At 35.2% G+C, this 20,268-nt stretch overlaps 1 protein-coding gene across 1 annotated transcript in view; it reads left to right on the top strand.

Annotated features, from left to right (window-relative positions):
• Nucleotides 1-20,268, top strand: part of LOC140532284 (contactin-6-like) — a 326,641-nt gene that overhangs the window by 176,668 nt on the left and 129,705 nt on the right. The window contains exons 8-9 of the mRNA XM_072650698.1: nt 6,978-7,114; nt 8,374-8,503. Of these exons, the coding sequence (XP_072506799.1) occupies nt 6,978-7,114; nt 8,374-8,503 (267 nt within the window). The remainder of the gene's footprint in view (nt 1-6,977; nt 7,115-8,373; nt 8,504-20,268) is intronic.

The following is a 20,268-nucleotide window of genomic DNA, read 5'->3' as shown; positions in this document are numbered from 1 at the left end:
TTCTTTTATGATGTTTACTCATCTTCACAGCCAAATACTTTCTAACTCTTTGTCAAAGCAGGACTCTGCTTTTAATGGAGATGGGAGTGAGTAGGTGTACTGGTTCTAGCTTCAGGGATTTTGTATTAGCCACTCAAATCTCCTACCATCTATAGGCCCAGAGTTCCAGAAACATCCCCTGATGCTGCTCCTGCTGCCACCACCACCACCACCCTGGAGTTAGAACTGAATTCTGCCAGATTGTGGGCTCCTTTGTCACCCGCATCCCACAGAATTTTCCTGCTGATCTTTAAGGTGTTTGTGGGTTGAGAAGTCTGCAAACTGCCACAGCTGTTAATGATTCAGTCCTCTGAGGTCTGCTCTAGCTTGTTTGTAACAATTCAGCCCATGGCAGACTTTGCTCCACTTCCTGTCCAGGAAAATAGAACCTTCCTCTTGACTTTCCAGATTGTCTTGGACTGTGGATTTGTTTCACTCTGTCATTTTGTGGGTTCTGTAGCTCTAGACTTTGTTTAGAGTGATTTTTACAGGTATTTGGAGGGCTTTAGGGGAGAGCCCAGGGAAGTTTCTGAATTTACTCTGCTATCTTGGCTCTACCCCTCACCCCTTTATATTCCATTATATTCATATACCACAACTTGTTCAGCCATTCCCCAACTGATGGGCATCCCTTTGATTTCCAGTTTCTGGCCACCACAAAGAGGGCTGCTCTAAATATTTTTGTACATGTGGGTCCTTTTCCCATTTTTATGATCTCTTTGGGATACAGCCCTAGAAGTGGTATTGCTGAGTCAAATGGTGTGCACAGTTTGTTAGCCCTCAGGACATAGTTCTGCACCGATCTCCAGGATGGTTGGATCAGCTCACAACTCCACCAACAATGAATTATTGTTCCAACCTTCACACATCTTCTCCGACATTTATCATTTTCTTGTTTTGTTATGTTAGCCAGTCTGATAAGTACGATGTGATAACTCAGAGTTGTCTTGATTTGCATCTCTCCAATTAATAGTCATTTTGAGAATTTTTTCATATGACTATACATAGCTTTAATTTCTTCCTCTGAAAACTGCCTGTTCATATCCTTTGACCATTTATCAATTGGGTAACAATGGGATATTTCACATTGTCATCTATTTTTTAAATTTTTTTAATGGTTCCATTACTTCTTGATGTCTCATTGAGTTATTAGCTTCCACTTGCCCAAATTTATTTTTTTAAGGAATTTTTTTTCTTCTGTGAGCTCCTTTAACATTTTTTTCATAATTCTGATTTTTAGGGACTTATTCTCACCAACAAATTTTTTACCTCTTTTTCATTTGTCTAATTTTCCTTCTCCAAGTATTATTTTCTTCAATATGTTTTCTTGCCTCTTTTACCAACCTGTTAATTATTTAATCTTTAATTTCTTCCTCTGTTCTCATTCCTTTACCTAATTTTTTTTTCTCTTCCACTCTTATTTCATTTTGAAAATCATGTTTTTAGCTCTCTTTGGAATTCTTTTTGATCTTTAGTCCAATTCATGTTTTATATTCCTTTGAGGCCTTGATTGTGGTTGTTTTTACTTCTTTGTCATCTTCTCAGTTCATATTTAGATGTTTTCTGTCACCATAGTAACTTTTTAAGGTCAGGATCTTTTTTGTCAGTTACTCACTTTTCCCTTTCTTTTTCTTGATTATGAACTTTATGATAAAGTTGTGCTATACTAGCCTTGATGTGGGAGAGGAATGTCTCAAGTTTTAGTCTTTGTCACAGTGATGTTTTCAGTTCTGGGAGTTTGAATATTATTATTTTTCATTTCCTTTTGACATTCCATTTCAGCATAAGTTGAAGAGCTGTATCATTTTAGAGAGAATGTAATTTCTCACATTCATTATTTCCCCATAGTTTTAGAAATGGGAACTGAGAAGGAACTGTTTCTTTTCAATAGATGCTGCAGTTATAATAAAACAGACTTCTTTAATTGAGCATCCTTTGTTAAATGAAATTGTAGGGACTCAACGGGGAGTTTTTGTAACAGCAGGATATTAAAGGCTTTGGCCACATTTCAAAGGCTGATTTTCCACTGTGGTAGTCCACAACCAACATGAGGGTTGCAGCTAAGGGAACAGAAAAGCTATGGATCTATCTACAAACTCAAATATACAGCTCTGAGCTTGGTAGCACTAGTCAGAAAAAGATGCTTTTTTCCAATTCAATTGAGCTACTACTCCTCTCACACTAAATTAGCTGTGTAGAAATCTCAACAGGTTGCTGACAAAAACAGAATGATTTTCCCTCCTCTTATATCACATGTTAATCCCTTCTATTTAAGCCCCACCTCCAATAAATAATGGAATATTGAGACAATTGTCTGGGTAATTAAAAAGAAAAAATTGCTCATCCCCTTTTTCTGGTTCTTTCAAATGAAATGAGTTTATGCCAAAATTATGTAAATAATTTACTTAATCTTCTACTTCAATTGGTATATGTCAATATCATATTTTCATTTCAGTTTTCTGAGGGACTGCCTAAATATACCTTCAAAATAAGCAATTAAGATTCATCATATCTCTATTGTTTATATGCCATATGCAATAAAAGTATTATAATTAATATACAAAGTTGGAAATGTGCACATTATCATTATAGATATGTTTATGCAGGTGTGTGTACATAAAAAAAAATCACAAAACCTAGGACTACAACTAGACCCTCATTTGCATTGTCATGAACCTCTGTTTTCGAGTTGAGAAGATAGAGGCCTATGGAGGTTAAGTGACTTAACCATAAGAAATGAAGGTTGAAAGCAGGTCCTGAGATTGAGGGATAAGGAGACATACTGAACATCTGAACAAATGAAAAGAGAGAAATTTCAGTGACAAATCACAAGAATGCTTAGAATTGTATACCTCTAGATGGTAAATAATTCAACCAAAATCTAGGTCCTTTATGCATAAAATTATGCATATTTACATTACCTACAAATTTATTTTATGCATATATGTGTATATGTGTGAATATATACTAACCATCACTAAAATAATTTATATGTGTTTATATGTACTGTTTCTCTATATGTTGAGATCTATGGATTGATTAGTGATTATATGAAGTAGATGAAGTTATTAAAGCTACATAAATTGCCCTAGTAGCTACAGAAAAAAATAGAATTTAAGGATTTAGTTGTTCTTTTGAACTATCTATATCTCTCTTTTTATATCTCTTTTTAAATCTATATAGATTTTTATGCACATGCACATATGCATATTGTGTATTTCATGATGGAATTCCTTATAGTTTCTCATTAACAAGAGATAAGCAGAAGATTTTATATATACACATATATATACATATGTGTGTGAATGTATGTGTGTGTACACACACGATATACAATATACATTATATATGTATATGTGTGTATATGTATGTGTATTTGTATGTATGTATGTATGTATATACATACATATTTCATATCTTCCCATAGTGTCATTTGAGACAAGTTACAAGTTGAACTCAGATGTTAATTTTTTAATTTCATAGCTCTTCCCAAAGAATCCCTTTCTCTTTGTATTATCTTTCTTTTGAGATCTGGTTCACCTTGTATTTGAATTTGTCTTTTCAGAAAACCAGTTTTAGTTATATACTAGTACTCTGGCTTTTGTCTCCCAGCATCATGCTATCTACATTTTCCCCTTTAGGATTCTGGGAGTACCCCTGAGTGCTTTGGGTTTTCTTTCTCTAATGATGTCTGATTGAGCTCATTTTCCAAAATACTGTTCCCCCCTAGTATCAACTACCAATGATTAATGCCTCAGTTCCATCTAACCAATTAACATCAATTAACTTTTACAAATGATATTTACTTTAAAGATGTGTAACAGAAAGCACCCTGGCATATAAGGAGTGGAGAGGGGAGGGGCTGCTATCACAAGTTCATAGATCTGACTTTATAAAAGGAAAGGCAACTTTTGAGGGGTCAAGATTCTCTTTAATTAGTTCAACTAAATGCTTCCAGGCAAGCTTTTTTTAATATTTTCCTTTTCCAAAGCTAATAAGCCTCTTATCTGTTTAACAAACAGGAAATACAGAGAAATAAAAACCAACAGACAGGGCTCTACTGCCTGAATCAAAGCCATATTGCTATACACTTTACATACATCCCTGGATCAAAAGAGTTTTTACATCTGAGCAGTCAAGGGGTGTAACAGTAAGTACCCCAACTTACACAATAGGACCTGCTACCATATTCATAAAAGGAAAACAACTTTCAAGGTGTTAACAATCACTTCAATCAAGCACTTATATCATTAATTTAACCAAGCACATATATCATTCACTTAGTTTAAAGGAGTCAGCACCCTGAAATTCAAGGAAAATGCAGAGAAATTATAAGTCAACAGACATGGCTTCCTCTGCCTGAATTCAACAGACAGTTCCAACTATCTCACCAGTTACCAGAGAGGGAAACACCTACATCTGAGTTTTCTAATCCAGGGGGCTCCTTTAGTGGCTTTCCAGAGTCCAAATCTGGCCAAACATTTCCAGTCAGTAAGCCCCAAAATCAACAGAAAAGCTTTTTCTCCCTGATCACAATTCAACAGACAGTCCAACTATCCGACTATAGTTACCAGAGAGGGAAGCACTGACATCTAGGTTTTCAAAGCCAGAGGACTCTTTAAAGTGGCTTCTCAGAGTCTTCAGCTGGCACTCAAACCTTCTTGCAAAAACTAAAACCCAAAATAAAACCTCATCCTCAGAATATTTACACACTTTTTAGAACCAGAGGGCATAACCCTCTGACCCAGTGCCTCAATAGGAAAAAACAAAGACACTTGTGACCCTCCTAAAAATCAGCTCCCCTAATCAAACTTCCCACAATGGGCAGGCCCATCAATGGGTGGGAAAGATCTTCTTTAATCACATTATTCAATCAGAGGCACTCTTAATAAAACAAAAACAGCAAAATATCCTTAGGTCTGAACATGAGGCCACTCAGGATCTGGACCAGTTAATCACAAATTCCTTCCCATAAGGAAATCCTCAAAGTAAACTACTAACCTCCCATTATATATAATGAAAACCCAGTCCCTGATTAGCTCAGAGTCAGTAGGCATGAAACCTACGTGACTCAGCATATCTGTGAAATACCAAGACTCAAAGGGATTTGAACCTTCAAGTGCTCACAATTTAACCTGAGCCTAGAAAACAACTCCAAACAAACAAATACTATTCTACTTGCTGTTAAAGATGTTGCAAGAATAGATGCATGAAACATTACCCCCAATAATAATTCATCCATCCTTATTAGTTTATCACACATAGCTTATTAGTTTGTCAGAAGAAGTAGTTTCTACAAAGCAGTCCTACTTACTTCATTATGTGTCATTGCTGCTGGAGGAGCCCAGATCTCAGCTACTGTTGGGCTGGGTTTCCAAAGCTGATATTCATTCTTCAAGGCCTCCAAGCTTAGTTGGCTGGCTGAAAATTTCAGAGCAGACTCAATTCCCCAAATTCTTGGTGACTTGCCCTCCTGAACTTTTTGGAAGTATAAGATCTTAGCTCCCAATCTTTTTAAATGAAAGAACAAATATCAAGCAAGGACACAAAGAAATTATTCAAAGACCACATGCGTCCTCAGGAGAAGGAAACATAGGTGTCCTTTTGCAATATTGTCTCTCTGATCTCACTGAAATGCTGCTAGGCAGGAAGATGGCCATCAAAAGATACAATAAGAGAAGAACATTGTTGGGTTTTTTTGTTTGTTTTTTAATGTGCTCCCTCCACTTGCAACTAAGTAATCAATTAAAAAAAAAAACTTTATAGTGTGGTCAGAACATCAGAACCTGCAAAAGAGCGTTTGTGCTTAGTTCAATCCCACATACACATTATACCACCTAAGCAACCATACATATGTTCATATGACTTGGGTTTCTTATCTAATCTCCTGTATACTCATGCACTTTAGGTTCCATGCTGCTTCAAAGTGAGAGGCCCAGTCCATTTTTATACTTGGTTACTCTTAAAAATATAATTATCATCATTATGCCCCAAAAGACTTTTTTTTAGAAAAACAAAATATTTATTTTATAACCCAGACTTACATACCTGTTCTTTTCATCAAATTTTTTGGTCCCTTATGATTTTTTGTTGTTTTTCTTCTACAACCCTGACTTTATTACCCAGGCATAGTAAAATAAGCATAGGTACATTCAGTTCAATTCCATCTACTCCACTGCCTCACCAATTGCCTTGCTACCCAGAACAGTGATCATGCCCCAGAGCAGGAGTTCTTAACCCAAGGTTCAGAATTTGTGTTTCATTTTATTATTTGAAAATCCATAACCACATTTTAATTTCATTGTTATATTTTTAACCCTATGTATTTTATTATTTTACATTTGTAAACATTACCTGGAAAAGGATACCAGTGTCTTCATCAGATTTCCTAAGAGGTCTAGCAGACACATGCATGCACAGAGGCTAACAATGCCTATCTGAGAGATACCTCCACTCCAGAACTATAATTTCCTGACTATTAACTGGCTCTCCTGGAGAACTATATGAGGATATCTCTAGCTACCAGTTTCTCCTTACTCTTTCATCTATAATTATTTCCTCAATAAACATCTCATCAACAATTTTACTATTGTTTGTGTAGAAATAAAAAAATTGTTTTAATCAAAGGAACTATCAGTGTGTGCAATAGGAACTCCAGTATAGCATAAGAGATTTCTACAAATTTCATGTTAGGCTCTACCTAGTTTTATTTCCACGGTCTTTTATTTCATGCATTAACATTCCTTTGGTCGTTTATTTTCATTAAATGACTTGGGAACCTATCCAGAAAATAAATAAATAAATCTATGTTTATATCTATCTATCTATCTATCTATCTATCTATATACACATACATACATACACAAATACACACACATATACATATACATACATATACATATATGTATGTATGTATATATATATTCTTTCTTGAACAGCACTTCCTGAATGGGACGAAAAAATCCAAAATGTCGATCTGTCAGTATATGACCCTTTGTTTTGGAAGTGCAGAGCCAGGGGAAAACCAACTCCTTCTTACACGTGGTTAAAAAATGGTGAACCTATTGTGCCAGAGGTAAGTAAATTTTTACATATACTGATACATTGTTGTTAATCCCATTGCCATGACTTTTGCTTAAGTGATTGCTGTTTTTTTAGTTATATTTATAAATTGTTCCTATTTAAATAGGCAAAAAAGTGAAGTACTGAGACAAATATTCTGATGATTAAAATAAGAAAAAAATTACTTTAATTTAAATTTCCATATACAAATAACAAAGGGTGTTTTCCTCAGAATTCATAGAATCTAAGAGTAGAGCTGGGAGGAACCTTAGAGGTCATTCCTTCCAACCTCCTAATTTTATGGATGAGAAGCTAGAGATGCAGAGAGTACAACTTCCTTGCCCAAGGTCACTTTGGTTCTCGGACTCCAGTTTCATTACTCTCTCTGATTCTCATAATGTAGTCACACTTGTCCACTTTAAATTAACCAAATAATTGTTTCAATTTTCTGCTTAATACTGCATGTGCTTTTTCTCTAAGAGCTGCAAAAAAAGAGAAAAAAATCCCTCTCTTTTTTCAGACCTTCATTTGGATATATTGTTCATTCTGTTTTAGTGAAATTTCCCCATGTATCCATTTTCACACAATATTCTCTTTGTTTTCCTGCAGATTACTTTTATTATCTCTAGGAAATGGTAATGGGTAACTTGAAATATTTAGTTATAAGTTATTTACATGATTAACCTGCTTCATGAGATGTACTTGAGACTGAGAGTATATCATTTTAGTACACAGAAAAAAATACTGTGTTTAAGGACAACTGTACGTTGTAGGAAGAAAGGATTCAATATGATTCTCCTTTTCCTCCAAAGGAGGGTCATCAAATTACGAGTCACCTTGAGGGTTAATTACAGAGAGCTTTACAGTTGTCCTAAACTTAGAATTCATGTTTAATGCTCTCCTGTAATCATTAACATTTCTGGCATGGTCAGAGAATGAACTAACTGGTTTAATCCAGAATTCCAATTAAAATTGAGTTTTATGCTTCTAAATTGAGATTGATTACAAATTTTCAAAGAAGCATTTTTTGCACCTCTAGAAATCTGATGTTAATTAGAAAACCTGTAAGATTCCTCCAATCTTAAAAAGCTATGGTTGACCCCTTGAGCAATTATAACTTCCTTTGAAATATTCTGAAAGATGAACTAAGAGAGACCTTTTATAAGAGAATTCCAGTTAAACCAGTTTTTACTTTATTACAGAGCCCTACAATTATTATCCTTTTTTATAGGATGCTAACATAATATCTTTGAATCTTTATTTTCTCATTAGGAAAGAATTCAAATAGAAAATGGATCACTCTTGATAACTGTGCTGAATGTGTCAGACTCAGGTTTTTACCAATGTGTTGCAGAAAACAAGTATCAGACCATTTATGCTAATGCTGAATTGAAAGTAAGAGGTAAGTCATTGATTTAGAGCCAATGTATTGAAAATGGCCTTTGAATATAGTTAGATTACGTATAATCTCAAATCAATTTGCTGGAAATTGGAGATTATTGTATTTTGAAACAATATAATATTGAAATTAGTTTCTTTAACATATATAAGGTCTTCAAAGAAGATGAAGTTATCAATATAATAGAATAATGGAGACACAAATTAGTTTTCCTACATTCAATTGTATTAATATTTTCTTTGATTTTGAGAATTTAAAATTTGGTGATTAAGTGAGGATTTGTAATTTTCTCTTTTCTTATTTTTTTAATTGCATACTCAATTTATTGATCTAATCCTTATTTTGCTGATTTAAGTGTTTAGTTATAAATAGTCCCCTAACTATTGCTTTGGCTGCATTCCATAAATGTTGGTATGTTGTCTTATTGTCATTCTCTTTGGTGACATTATTTATTGCTTTTATGACATGTTCTTTGACCCACTCATTCTTTAAAATTAGATAATTTACTTGTTGTCTTTTAATTTATTTTTGTTTTCATTTTAAGTTCTGAAATGTCTTACTCCTACCTCCCCATCCTCCACTAGAAAAGGGCACCATTTCACAAGCGCACAGACAGATACACACACACATCCACACTTCTTATATATTATATGTAGGATATATGTATGTGTGCATATGTGCATGTGTGTGTGTGCAGAACCACACAATGACTGTTTCCGTATATCAATTCTTTCTCTGGAGGGAAACAGCATCATTCTTTATAAGTCCTTTTCAGTTTATTTCAATATATATAATTCCCCCAATAACTTAGTCATTCACAGTTATTCTTCCAGCAATATTGCTATTCCTTCATACAATGAGTTCTTGGTTCTGCTCATTTCACTTTTCATTACTTGCAGGTCTTTCCATGATTTTCTAAAATCAATGCGATATCTTTTCTTATAGCGCATTACTATTCAGTCAGACTCCCAAAACGCAACATGTTTATCTAGTCCCAAACTTATAGGCATGCCCTCAGCTTTCAGTTCTTCGCAAAAAACAAAAAATAGGTGCTTTTTTTTTAACATTTTCTCCTTAGTCAGGTTGCATAGAAAAATTAAAATGAATGGGAGAAACCATAAAACAAAACAAAACACAGGAGAAAATGATCTACTTCATTTTGTGATTCAATTCCAAAGAGCTTTTTTCTGCATGTGGAAGGCCTCAAGAGTCCACTGGGAATTTTTTAGGACCTTGCATTGCTGTGAAAGACTAGGTCTACCAGAAAAAGTTCCAGCAAAACTATGGTTGTTGTTGTGTACAAAGTTTTCCTAGTTCTGTGCCTTTCACTCAGCATCAGTTCATATAAGACCTTTGAGACCTCTCTGAAGTCCTCCTGTTCATCGTTTCTTATAGCACAATAGTATTCCATTACTTTCATATACGACAATTTATTCAGCTATTCTCCAATTAATGGACCTCCCCTTGATTTCCGGTTTTTAGCCACCACAAAGAGAGCTGATATAAATATTTTTGTATATATGGGGCCCTTTCCCATTTTTATTATCTCTTGGGGATACAGTCCTAGAAGCGGTTTTGCTGGATCAAAGGGTATGCATATTTTTGTAGCCCTTTGGGCATAGTTCCAAATTGCTCTCCAGAGTGGTTGGATCAGCTCACAGCTCCACCAACAATGAATTAGAGTTCCAACTCTCCCATATCTTCTCTAACATTTGTTATCTTCCTATTCTGTCATGTTAACCAATCTGATAGGTGTGGTATGGTACCTCAGAGTTGTTTTGATTTGTATCTCTCCAATCATTAAATCAATAGAGCATTTTTACATGAATATAGATAGCTTTAATTTCTTCCTCTGAAAACTTCCTGTTCATATCCTTTGACCATTTATCAGTTGAGGAATGAATTATATTCTTGTACACTTGACTCAGTTCTCTATATATTTTAGAAATTAGGCCTTTATCACAGACAGTAGTTGTAAAAAGTCTTTCTCTGTTTTCTGCTTCCCTCCTAATCTTGGTAGCATTGGATTTTTTTGTGCAAAAACTTTTCAATTTAATGTAATGAAAATTAGCCATTTTGCACTTCATAACGTTCTCTTTCTCTTGTCAAGTAAAAGAAAAATATTCTTTATTCTCCATAAATCTGACAAATACACTATTCATTTCTCTCCTAATTTGTTTATAAAATAAATATTTATACCCAGATCGTGTATCCATTTGGACTTTATTCTTGTGTATGGTGTCAGACATTGGTCTACGCCCAGTGTCCACCACACTCTTATCCAGGTTTCCCAGCAATTTTTGTCAAACAGTGGGTTCTTATCCCAGAAACTGGGGTACTTGGGTTTATCAAAGAGCAGATTACTGTATTCTTTGACTACTGTGTCTTGAGTACCTAACCTATTTCACCGGACTACCCCACTATTTCTTAGCCAGTACCAAGTGGTTTTGATGATTGCTGCTTTATAATACAATTTGAGGTACTTGGCAGAGTAGCAGCACACATTTTTTAGAGCTCTGCCCCCAAGCCAAGTCAAATACCTGTAAAAATGGCTCTAAACAAATTCTGGAGCTGCAGAACCCACAGAACGATGGAGTAAAGCAACTCTCCAGCCCAGGACATTTTGGAAGGTCACATGAAAGTGTCTATTGTGACACTCTGGAAGTAGAGCACAGTGCAATGTGGTCCCTGACTGAACAGAGGGAACCTGAGCAGGACTTGGGGAGACTGAATCTCTCCCACTTATGGTGGTTTCCAAACTTCATAACTTCAAAACTCTGAGGATAATTTGGAAAGTCAGTGGGAAAAGCCTGTGGGACCAATGAAGGAGAGTGGAGTGGTTCAGCCCCAGCTCCAAGGCTGCAGAGGGGGGAGTGGCAGAGGAACCCACAGGAGCCACAAAAGGAGCAGAGGCAGTGGCAGCCACTATTTCTGGAGCTCTAGGGCTACAGATTCTGGGGGGTTCGAGTGACTGGCAGTAAACCTCCATCCCCACTGGAAGCAGATAACTACCTTGACAATGAGCTCAAAAGTCAAGGAAATGACTGGGGAAATGAGAAATAACTGGAAAAAGAATCAGACTATAAAAATCTTACTTTGGTGAAAAGGAAGATCAAAGTATGCAAACAAAAGAAAACAAAGTTAAAAATCCCCTATCCAAAGCCTCCAAGAAAAATATGAATTGATCTCAGGTCATGGAAGAGCTCAAAAAGGAATTTGAAAATCAAGTAAAATAAGCAGAGCAAAAATTGGGAAGAGAAATGAGATTTGTACAAAACAATCATGAAAAAATGGGTCAATGCTGAAGGAGACTGAAAAAAATGCTGAAGAAAATAACACTTTAAAAAATTGCCTAACCCAAATGGAAAAAAAAAAATCCAAAAAGTAAAAGAGGAGCAGAATACCCTGAAAACCAGAATTGTCCAGATGGAAAAGGAGATCCAAAAGCTCACTGAAGATTACTTAAAGATTAGAATGGAGCAGATGGAAACCAATTGCTTTATAAAAAATCAAGAAAATACGAAAGAAAACCAAAGAATGAAAACAAATAGCAGAGGATATAAAATATCTCATTGGAAAAACAACTGACTGGGAAATTAGATCCAGGAGAAACAATTTTAAAATTATAGGACTACCTGAAAGCTATGATCACAAAAACAGTCTAGACATCATCTTTCAAGAAATTTTCAAAGAAAATTGCCCTGATATTCTAGAACCAGAGGGTAAAATAAATATTGAAAGAATCCACTTATGGCCTTGTGAAAGAGACTGGAAAAGAAAAACTCCTAGGAATATTGTACCCAAATTCCAGAGTTCTCAGGTCAAGGAGAAAATCGGTAAGCAGCCAGAGAGAAATAATTTCAGTACTGTGGAAATACAATCAGGATAACATAAGATATAACAGCTTCTACATTAAGAGATCAAAGAGTTTGGAATATGATATTCTAGAGGTCCAAGGAGCTAGGAATAAAACCAAGAATCACCTACTTAGCAAAACTGAGTGTAATACTTCAGGGAAAAAGCTGGTCATTCAATGAAATAGAGGACTTTCAAGTATTCTTGATGAAAAGACCAAAGCTGAATAGAAAATTTGACTTTCAAACACAAGAATGAAGGAAAGCATGAAAAGGTAAACAGGAAAGAAAATTCATAAGGGACTTACTAAAGTTGAATTGTTTGCATTCCTATATGGGAAGATGATATTTGTAACTCTTGAGATTTTTCTCATATTTGGGTGCTTGGAGGGATTATATAGATATAGACAGAGGGCACAGTATAAGTTGAATAGGAAGGTACAATATCTAAAAAAATAAAATATAGGAGTGAGAGAGGAATATATTGGGAGAAGAAAGAGAAAATGGAATAGTGCCAGGCCTAGAGGCCTGAGGGCTACCCGAGTCTTACCTTACCTGTCCCAGGTCTTCGGTTGGCCAAACCAGATAAACGTATGACAGAAGAGACTTTCCGGAGTCGAACAAGGGTTAGGCTTTATTCAGGGTCCTGGTTACATGTGCAGGGGGAACTCTTCCTTCGGAGGGAGAGAGAAGTCTCCCAAGGAGGCAAAGATCTTACAGTAAGAGACTGGAAGCAGAAGTGTAAGTGGGGAGAGAGGGGGAGGGGAGAGCGAAGAGAGGAAAAATGGAGCCTTCTGTCCTGTCAGGGCCCCTCCATGCTAAGAGCGCCTTCAGGCTTTCCTGACCCTAATTAAGCTCTCCGGCCGTGTAGTTTGCACCTGAATACCGTTCCTATTAGATAACAATAGGTGTGCCCAGATCTGGGACAGTCTCGAGGGCGGGGATGCACCTCCCATCACGTTTCTCACGGGAAGAGGCAGAAATCCACGAGATAGCTCGGTCTCACTCCTCGATTCCCTGGTGTTTCATGGGGGGCCTCATGAGAACTCTAAGATTTAGAAGTTCCCACCTTTACAAGCCTGAGACTGTCCACATGGAATTGAGCTTCCATCCCCAACAGAATAGGGCAAATTAGTTTTTGTAAAAGAGGCAAGAAAAAGCTTTTTCAATGGAGGGGAAAATGGAAGAGGTGAGCAGAGAAAGTGAAGCTTACTCTCATCACATTTGGCTTAAGGAGGGGATAACATGCACACCTAATTTCAAAAGAAAATCTACCTTACACTACAAGAAAGTAGGAGAGAATGGGATAAGTGGGGTGTGGGAATATGATAGAAGAGAGGACAAATGGGAGGAGGGAGTATTAAAAGTAAACACCTTTGGGAAGGGCCAAAGTCAAAAGAGAGAATAAAATAAATAGGGGACAGTATAGGATGGAAGGAAATATATTTACTCTTTCACAGCATGAATTTTATGGAAGTCTTTTGCATAGTTACACATGTATAACCTCTTTTGAATTTCTTGCCTCTAAGTTGGGTTAGGTAGGCAGGGAGGAAGAGAGAGAAGTTGGTACTCAAAGTTTTAAAAACGAATGTTAAAAAATGTTAAAAGTTATTTTTCATGTAACTAGGAAATAAGAAATACAGGTAATGGGGTACACAAATCTACGTTGTCCTACAAGAATATAGAGGAGATGGGGATAAAGGAAAGGAGGGGTGTGACAGAAAGGAGGTCAGACTGGAGAAAGGGGTAATCAAAATGTACAGTGTCTTGGGGTGTGGGGAGGGGAGAGATGGGAAGAAAATTTCGAACTCGAAATCTGGGAGAATTGAATGTTGAAAGCCAAAAACAAACAAATTTTAAATAACTAATTGAACAAAAAACAAACAAACAAACAAATAAATAAAGGAGACTAATCCAAAAACAAATAATAATACTAGTACAATTTGAGATCTGGTAAGGCTAGGCCACTTTCCCTAGCATTTTTTCATCAGTTCACTTCATACTCTGAACCTTTTGTTCTTTCAGATGAATTTTGATATTATTTTTTCTAGCTCTAAAAAATAATTATCTGGTAGTTAGTTTGGTATGGCACTGAAAACATAAATTAATTTAGGTAGAGTTGTTATCTTTATCGTATTATCTCAGCCTACCCACAAGCAACTGATATTTTTCCACTTTTATTTGATTTTATTTATGGTAAAAGTATTTTGTAATTGTGTTCATATAGTCCCTAGGTTTGTTTTAGTAGGTAGACTCCCAGATATTTTATAGTGTCTACCATAGCTTTAAATGGAATTTCTCTTACCTTGCTGCTGTGCTTTGTTAGCAATATGTAGAAATGCAAATGATTTATCTGGGTTTATTTTGTAATCTTCAGCTTTGCCAAAGGTGTTTATTATTTCAAGCAATTTTTTACTTGATTCTCTAAGTATATCATCATGTCATCTGCAAAGAGTGATAACTTAGTGTTTTCTTTTTCTATTCTAATTTGTTCAATTTCTTTTCTTCTGTTATTGCTAAAGGTAATAATTCTAGTATCATAATGAATAAAGGTGGTGATAATAGGCATCCTTATTTCACTGCTGATCTTATTGGAAATGCATCTAGCTTATCCTTATTGCATATAATGCTTGCTGAAGGTTTTAGGTAGATATTATATGTTATTTTCTGGAAAGTTCCATTTATTCCTACGCTCTTCTGTGTTTTCAATAGGAATGGGTGTTGCATATTCTCAAAAGCTTTTTCTGCACCTATTGAGATAATCATGTGGTTTCTTTTAGTTTGTTTGTTGATATGTTCAATAATGCTGACAGTTTTCCTAATATTCAACCAGTCATCCATTCCTGGTATAAATCCCACCTGATCATAATGTATTATTTTCATGATAATTTGCTGTATTCTTTTTGCTACTATCTTATTTAAAATTTTGGCATCTTTATTAATTAGAGAAATTGGTCTGTGATTTTCTTTCTTTGTTTTGATTCTTCAGGGTTTAAGTGTCAGAATCATATTTGTATCATAAAAAGAATTTGGTTAGACTCCTTCTTCAACAATTTTCCCAAATAGTCTATGTATTATTGGAATTAACTGTTCTTTAAATGCTCGATAGAATTCTCACATAGCTCCACCTGTCCCTGGAGATTTTTTCCTAGGGAATTCACTGATGGTTTGTTCAATTTCTTTTTTCTGAGATGGGGTGATTTAAGCATTCAACTTTCTCTTCTGTTAATCTGGGCAATTTATATTTTTTCAAATATTCATTCATCTCATTTCGGTTGTCAAATTTATTGACATACAGTTGGGCAAAGTAATTTCTAACTGTTGTTTTAATTTCCTCCTCAACTGGGCGTGATTTGACTCTTTTCATTTATGATAGTAGTAATTTGATTTTCTTCTTTCTTTTAAATCAAATTGAGAAAAGGTTTATCAATTTCATTGATAATAAATTTTTTTCTCATAAATTTTTTCTCATAAAACTAACTTTTACTTTTATTTATTAGTTCAAAAATTTTCTTCATTTCAGGTTCATTAATCTCTCTTTTGGTTTTTAGTATTTCTAATTTGGTATTTACTTGGGGATTTCCAATTGGTTCTTTTTCTAGCTTTTTCAGCTGCATGCTTAATTCATTGAACTCCTCTTTCTCTATTTTATTCAGATAAGTGTTTAATGATATAAAACTTCCCCTAAAAACTGCTTTTGCTGTATCCCATAAGTTTAGATAGGTTATCTCTTTATTTGTCATTCTCTTGAATGAATTTGTTCATTGTTTCTATGATTTGTTATTTATCCCACTCATTCTTTAGGATGTGGTTTGCCTATTTAGTTTTCAACTAATTTGTGGTTTACCTTTCCATGACCTTTTATTACACATTATTGTTATTGAATTATGATCTGGGAAGGAAACATTTACTATCTCTGTCTTTCTTCACTGGACTATGAGGGTTTTATGCTCTGGTACATCGTTAGTTTTTGTATATGCACCATGTACTTCCAAGAAAAAGATGTGTTCATTTCTATCCCCATTCAATTTTCTCTAGAGCTCTATCATATCTCCCGTATCCAGAGTTTTATTCACCTCCTTAAATTCTTTCTTGTTTATTCTGAGGTTAAATTTATCTAGTTTGGAAAGAGGGAGGTTGAGGTACAACACCAATATTGCTTTGCTGCCTATTTTTTCCTGTAACTCCCTCAACTTCTCTTCTAAGAATTTGGATGCTATGCTACTTTGAGTATATATGTATAGTAATGATATTGCCTCATTATTTATAGTACCTTTTAGCAGGATATAGTTTCCTTCCTTATCTCTTTTGATTGGATCTATTTCTGCTTCTGCTTTGTCTGAGATTAGGATTGTTATCCCTACTTTTTTTTTTTTTACATCAGCTGAAGCACAATATATATTTTGCTCCAACCTTTTACCTTTACCCTAGTGTATCTCCCTGTTTCTGATTTGTTTCTTGTAAACAACATGCTATTGGATTATAGTTTTTAGTTCATTCTGCTATCTGCGCCTGTTTTATGGGACAGTTAATCCCATTCACATTCACAGTTATGATTACTATCTCTGTCTTTCCCTCCATCCTCTTTCTTCCTGTTCATGTTTTTAGTTCTCCTTTTTCTCTTCTCCTGCACAAGAGAGCTTTAATTTTTGACCACTGCTTCCCTCAGTCTTCACTCCCTTCTTGCAGCCCCCCTCCCTTTCACTCCCCTTTTCCCTTACTGCTTTTGCCCTCTCTTTTAGCCTCCCCTCCCTTTTATTTCCTCTTTCCCCATCTACTGCCTATAGAGATAGTTAGATTTCTATACTTAATCTGTGTATGTTGTTCCCTCTTTGAACCAAATCAGATGAAAGTAAATCTAAAATGATATTCATCTCCCTCTCCTCTTTCCCTCTATTCTAATATGTTTTTGTGCCTCTTCCTGTGATGTAATTTGACTTTTTCTGCCTCCTTTTCACATCTCTTGTTACAGTCCCTTCACACTCTTAAATCACATTTTTATTATCACATCATTTACTTTATACCCACTCTCTCTATCTATGTATATCCCTTTTATATATCATCATAAGTATACAATTCTCAGGATTAATAAGTATCATCATTCTTTCTAGGGCTGTAAACAGTTTACCCATTCTGAATATCAAGTTTTTTTCCCCAGTTTACCTTTTTATGCCTCTCTTGACATGTGTTGGATTATCAAAATTTTATTGAACTCTGTTATTTTCATCAGCAAAGTCTGGAAATCCTTTATTTCATTGAATGTCTATCTCCTTTCCTGAAATATTATGCTCAGTTTTGACAAATAATTGATCCTTGTTTCTAGTATGAGCTACTTTGCCCTACAGAATATCGTATTCCAATCCTTTCAATCTTTTTATGCAGAAGCTTCAAGGTCCTGTGTGATCCTGACTGCAGTTCCTCAGTATTTGAGTCATTTTTTTTTCTCTCTCCCTGCAATATTTTCTTTTTCGCTTGATTTTTCTGGAAATTAGTAATGATCTTCCTTGGTGTTTTCAGCTTGGAATTCCTCTCAGGAGTTGAATGGTAGATTCTTTCAATGGCTATTTTGCTCTCTAGATCTAGGATCTCTGGGCAGTTTTCCTTGATGATTTTATGGAAGATGTTTTCCACGCTCTTTGTTTCATCATAGCTTTCTGTTGAGCCAATAATTCTTAGATTGTTCTCTCTTGGATCTATTTTCCAGGTCAGTTGTTTTTCCAATGAGATATTATACATTTTCTCCTATTTATTCATTCTTTAAATTCTATTTGACTGAGTCTTGATATCTCATGGAGTCATTAGCTTCTCCCTGCCCAATTCTAATTTTTATAGATTGTTTTCTTCATTTAACTTTTGCATCTCCTTTTCCATTTGTTCAATTGTTTCTTTAAGGAGTTCCTTTCTCCTGTTTTTGTGTTTGCTTTTTCTGAGATCAAGTTTGCTACCTCTGTTTTGATTTGTTTTCTTTTATTTTTATTTCTGCTGAAGCTAAATAGATGCTGCTCCAGGCCCTTACCTTTATTTTGTGTGTCTGTCTGATTCAAGTGTGTTTCCTGTAGAAATAAACCAAAAAAAAAATAAATAAATATTGTCAGATTCTCTCTTTTTTTTCATCCACTATACTATCCACTTCCCTTTCATGGGTAAGTTCACCCCATTAATATTCACCATTATGATTACTAACTGTGTTTTCTTTCATCCCGTTTTCTCCCTATTTATCCTTCCCTCTCCTTTTGTCCTATTCTCCTTCAAAAGTTTTTTTTTTTTTTTGGTTCTGACTACTGACTCCCTAAATCTACCCCTGTCCACATTTTATTCTCCTCCCCTCCTATTTCCCTGTAAAGCAAGATGCCTTTCCGAACACAACTGAGTGTGTATGTTACTTGTTCTTTGAACTAATTCTGATGGCAGTGAAGGTCAAGTCTTACCCACAACCTGTCATCCTCCTCTTCACTGTAAAAGCTATTCATTTTTAACATCTTTTCATGTGAAACAATTTACCTCATTCTACCTGTGCCTTTTCAGTGTATCCCTTTGTCACCCCATAGTTTTCTTATTTTTGAAATTGTCTCAACATAATCAACTAACTTTCCTGCCCTCTTTCATTGCAGAATCCTTCTAATTGTCCAAATAATGACAAAATTCTTAGACTTTGCATTTATCTTCTTTAACTTTAACTTTATTGCATCTCTTATGACTCCTCTTGCATGTTTATCTTTTTACAGCTCTCTTGAATCCTGTATTTCAAATCATATTTTCTATTCAGCTCTGGTCTGTTCATCAGAATTGCCTGAAAATCTTGTTTCGTTAAATATCCATTTCCCCCAAAATCAGTGTGCTCAGTTTTGCAGGATAGTTTATTCCTGACTATAATCGTAGCTCCTTTGCCTTCTGGAATATCACATTCCAAGCACTCTGATTATTTAATTTAGAACCCTCTAATTCTTATGTTTTTCTGACTGTGGTTCCATATTTGGATTGTTTTGCTCTTTTTAAATTTTTTTCCTGTCTGTTTGCATTGATTTCTAATTTTTCTTGGTCTCTGAAATTTGGTTGTAAAATTCCTGTGAGTTCTCATTTGGGGATTTTTAATGAGATGACTGATAAATTCTTTTAATTTTTATTCTACAATTATAATTTCATTTTTCCCTAATTTATTTATTTATTTTTAGTCTTCAACATTCATTTCCAGCAAAATTTTGAGTTTCTAACTTTTTCCCTATCTCTCCCCTCCCCTACCCCAAAATGGCATGTATTCCGATTGCCCCATCCCCCAATCTACCCTCCTTTCTATCACACCCCTCCCTTCCCTATTCTCCTCTTCTCTCTTTTCTTGTAGGCCAGATAGATTTTTATGCCCCATTACCTGTATTTCTTATTTCCTAGTTACATGCAAAAACAATTCTCAAAATTCATTCCTAAAATTTTGAATCCCAACTTCTCTCCCTTCCTCTCTCCCCACCCATCCCCAATGAGAAGGCATGCACTTAAATATAGGCTATATATATGTAGTTTTGCTAAAGACTTTCATAATATTTATGTTGTGAAAGAGTACGTATATTTCCCTCCATCCTATTCTGCCCCCCATTTATTCAATTCTCTCTTTTAACCTTATCCCTTCCAAAAGGTGTTTACTTCTAATTACCCACTCCTCTCATTTGTCCTCCGTTCTATCATCCCCCCACACCCTACTTATCCCATTCTTCCCTACTTTCTTGTAGTGTAAGATAGATTTTCATACAAAATCGTATGTGCATGTTATTCCCTCCTTAAACCAAATGTGATGAGAGTAAGCTTCACTTTTTCCCCTCTCACCTTGCCCTTTTCTCCTCCATTGAAAAAAGCTTTTTCTTGCCTTTTTTGTGAGAGATACTTTGCCTTATTCCATTTCTCCCTTTCTCCTCCCAACATATT

The sequence above is a fragment of the Notamacropus eugenii genome, chromosome 3 (genome assembly GCF_028372415.1).
Source record: "Notamacropus eugenii isolate mMacEug1 chromosome 3, mMacEug1.pri_v2, whole genome shotgun sequence".
NCBI classification, from domain to species: domain Eukaryota; kingdom Metazoa; phylum Chordata; class Mammalia; order Diprotodontia; family Macropodidae; genus Notamacropus; species Notamacropus eugenii.
This window is presented reverse-complemented; position numbering and strand designations above follow the sequence as displayed.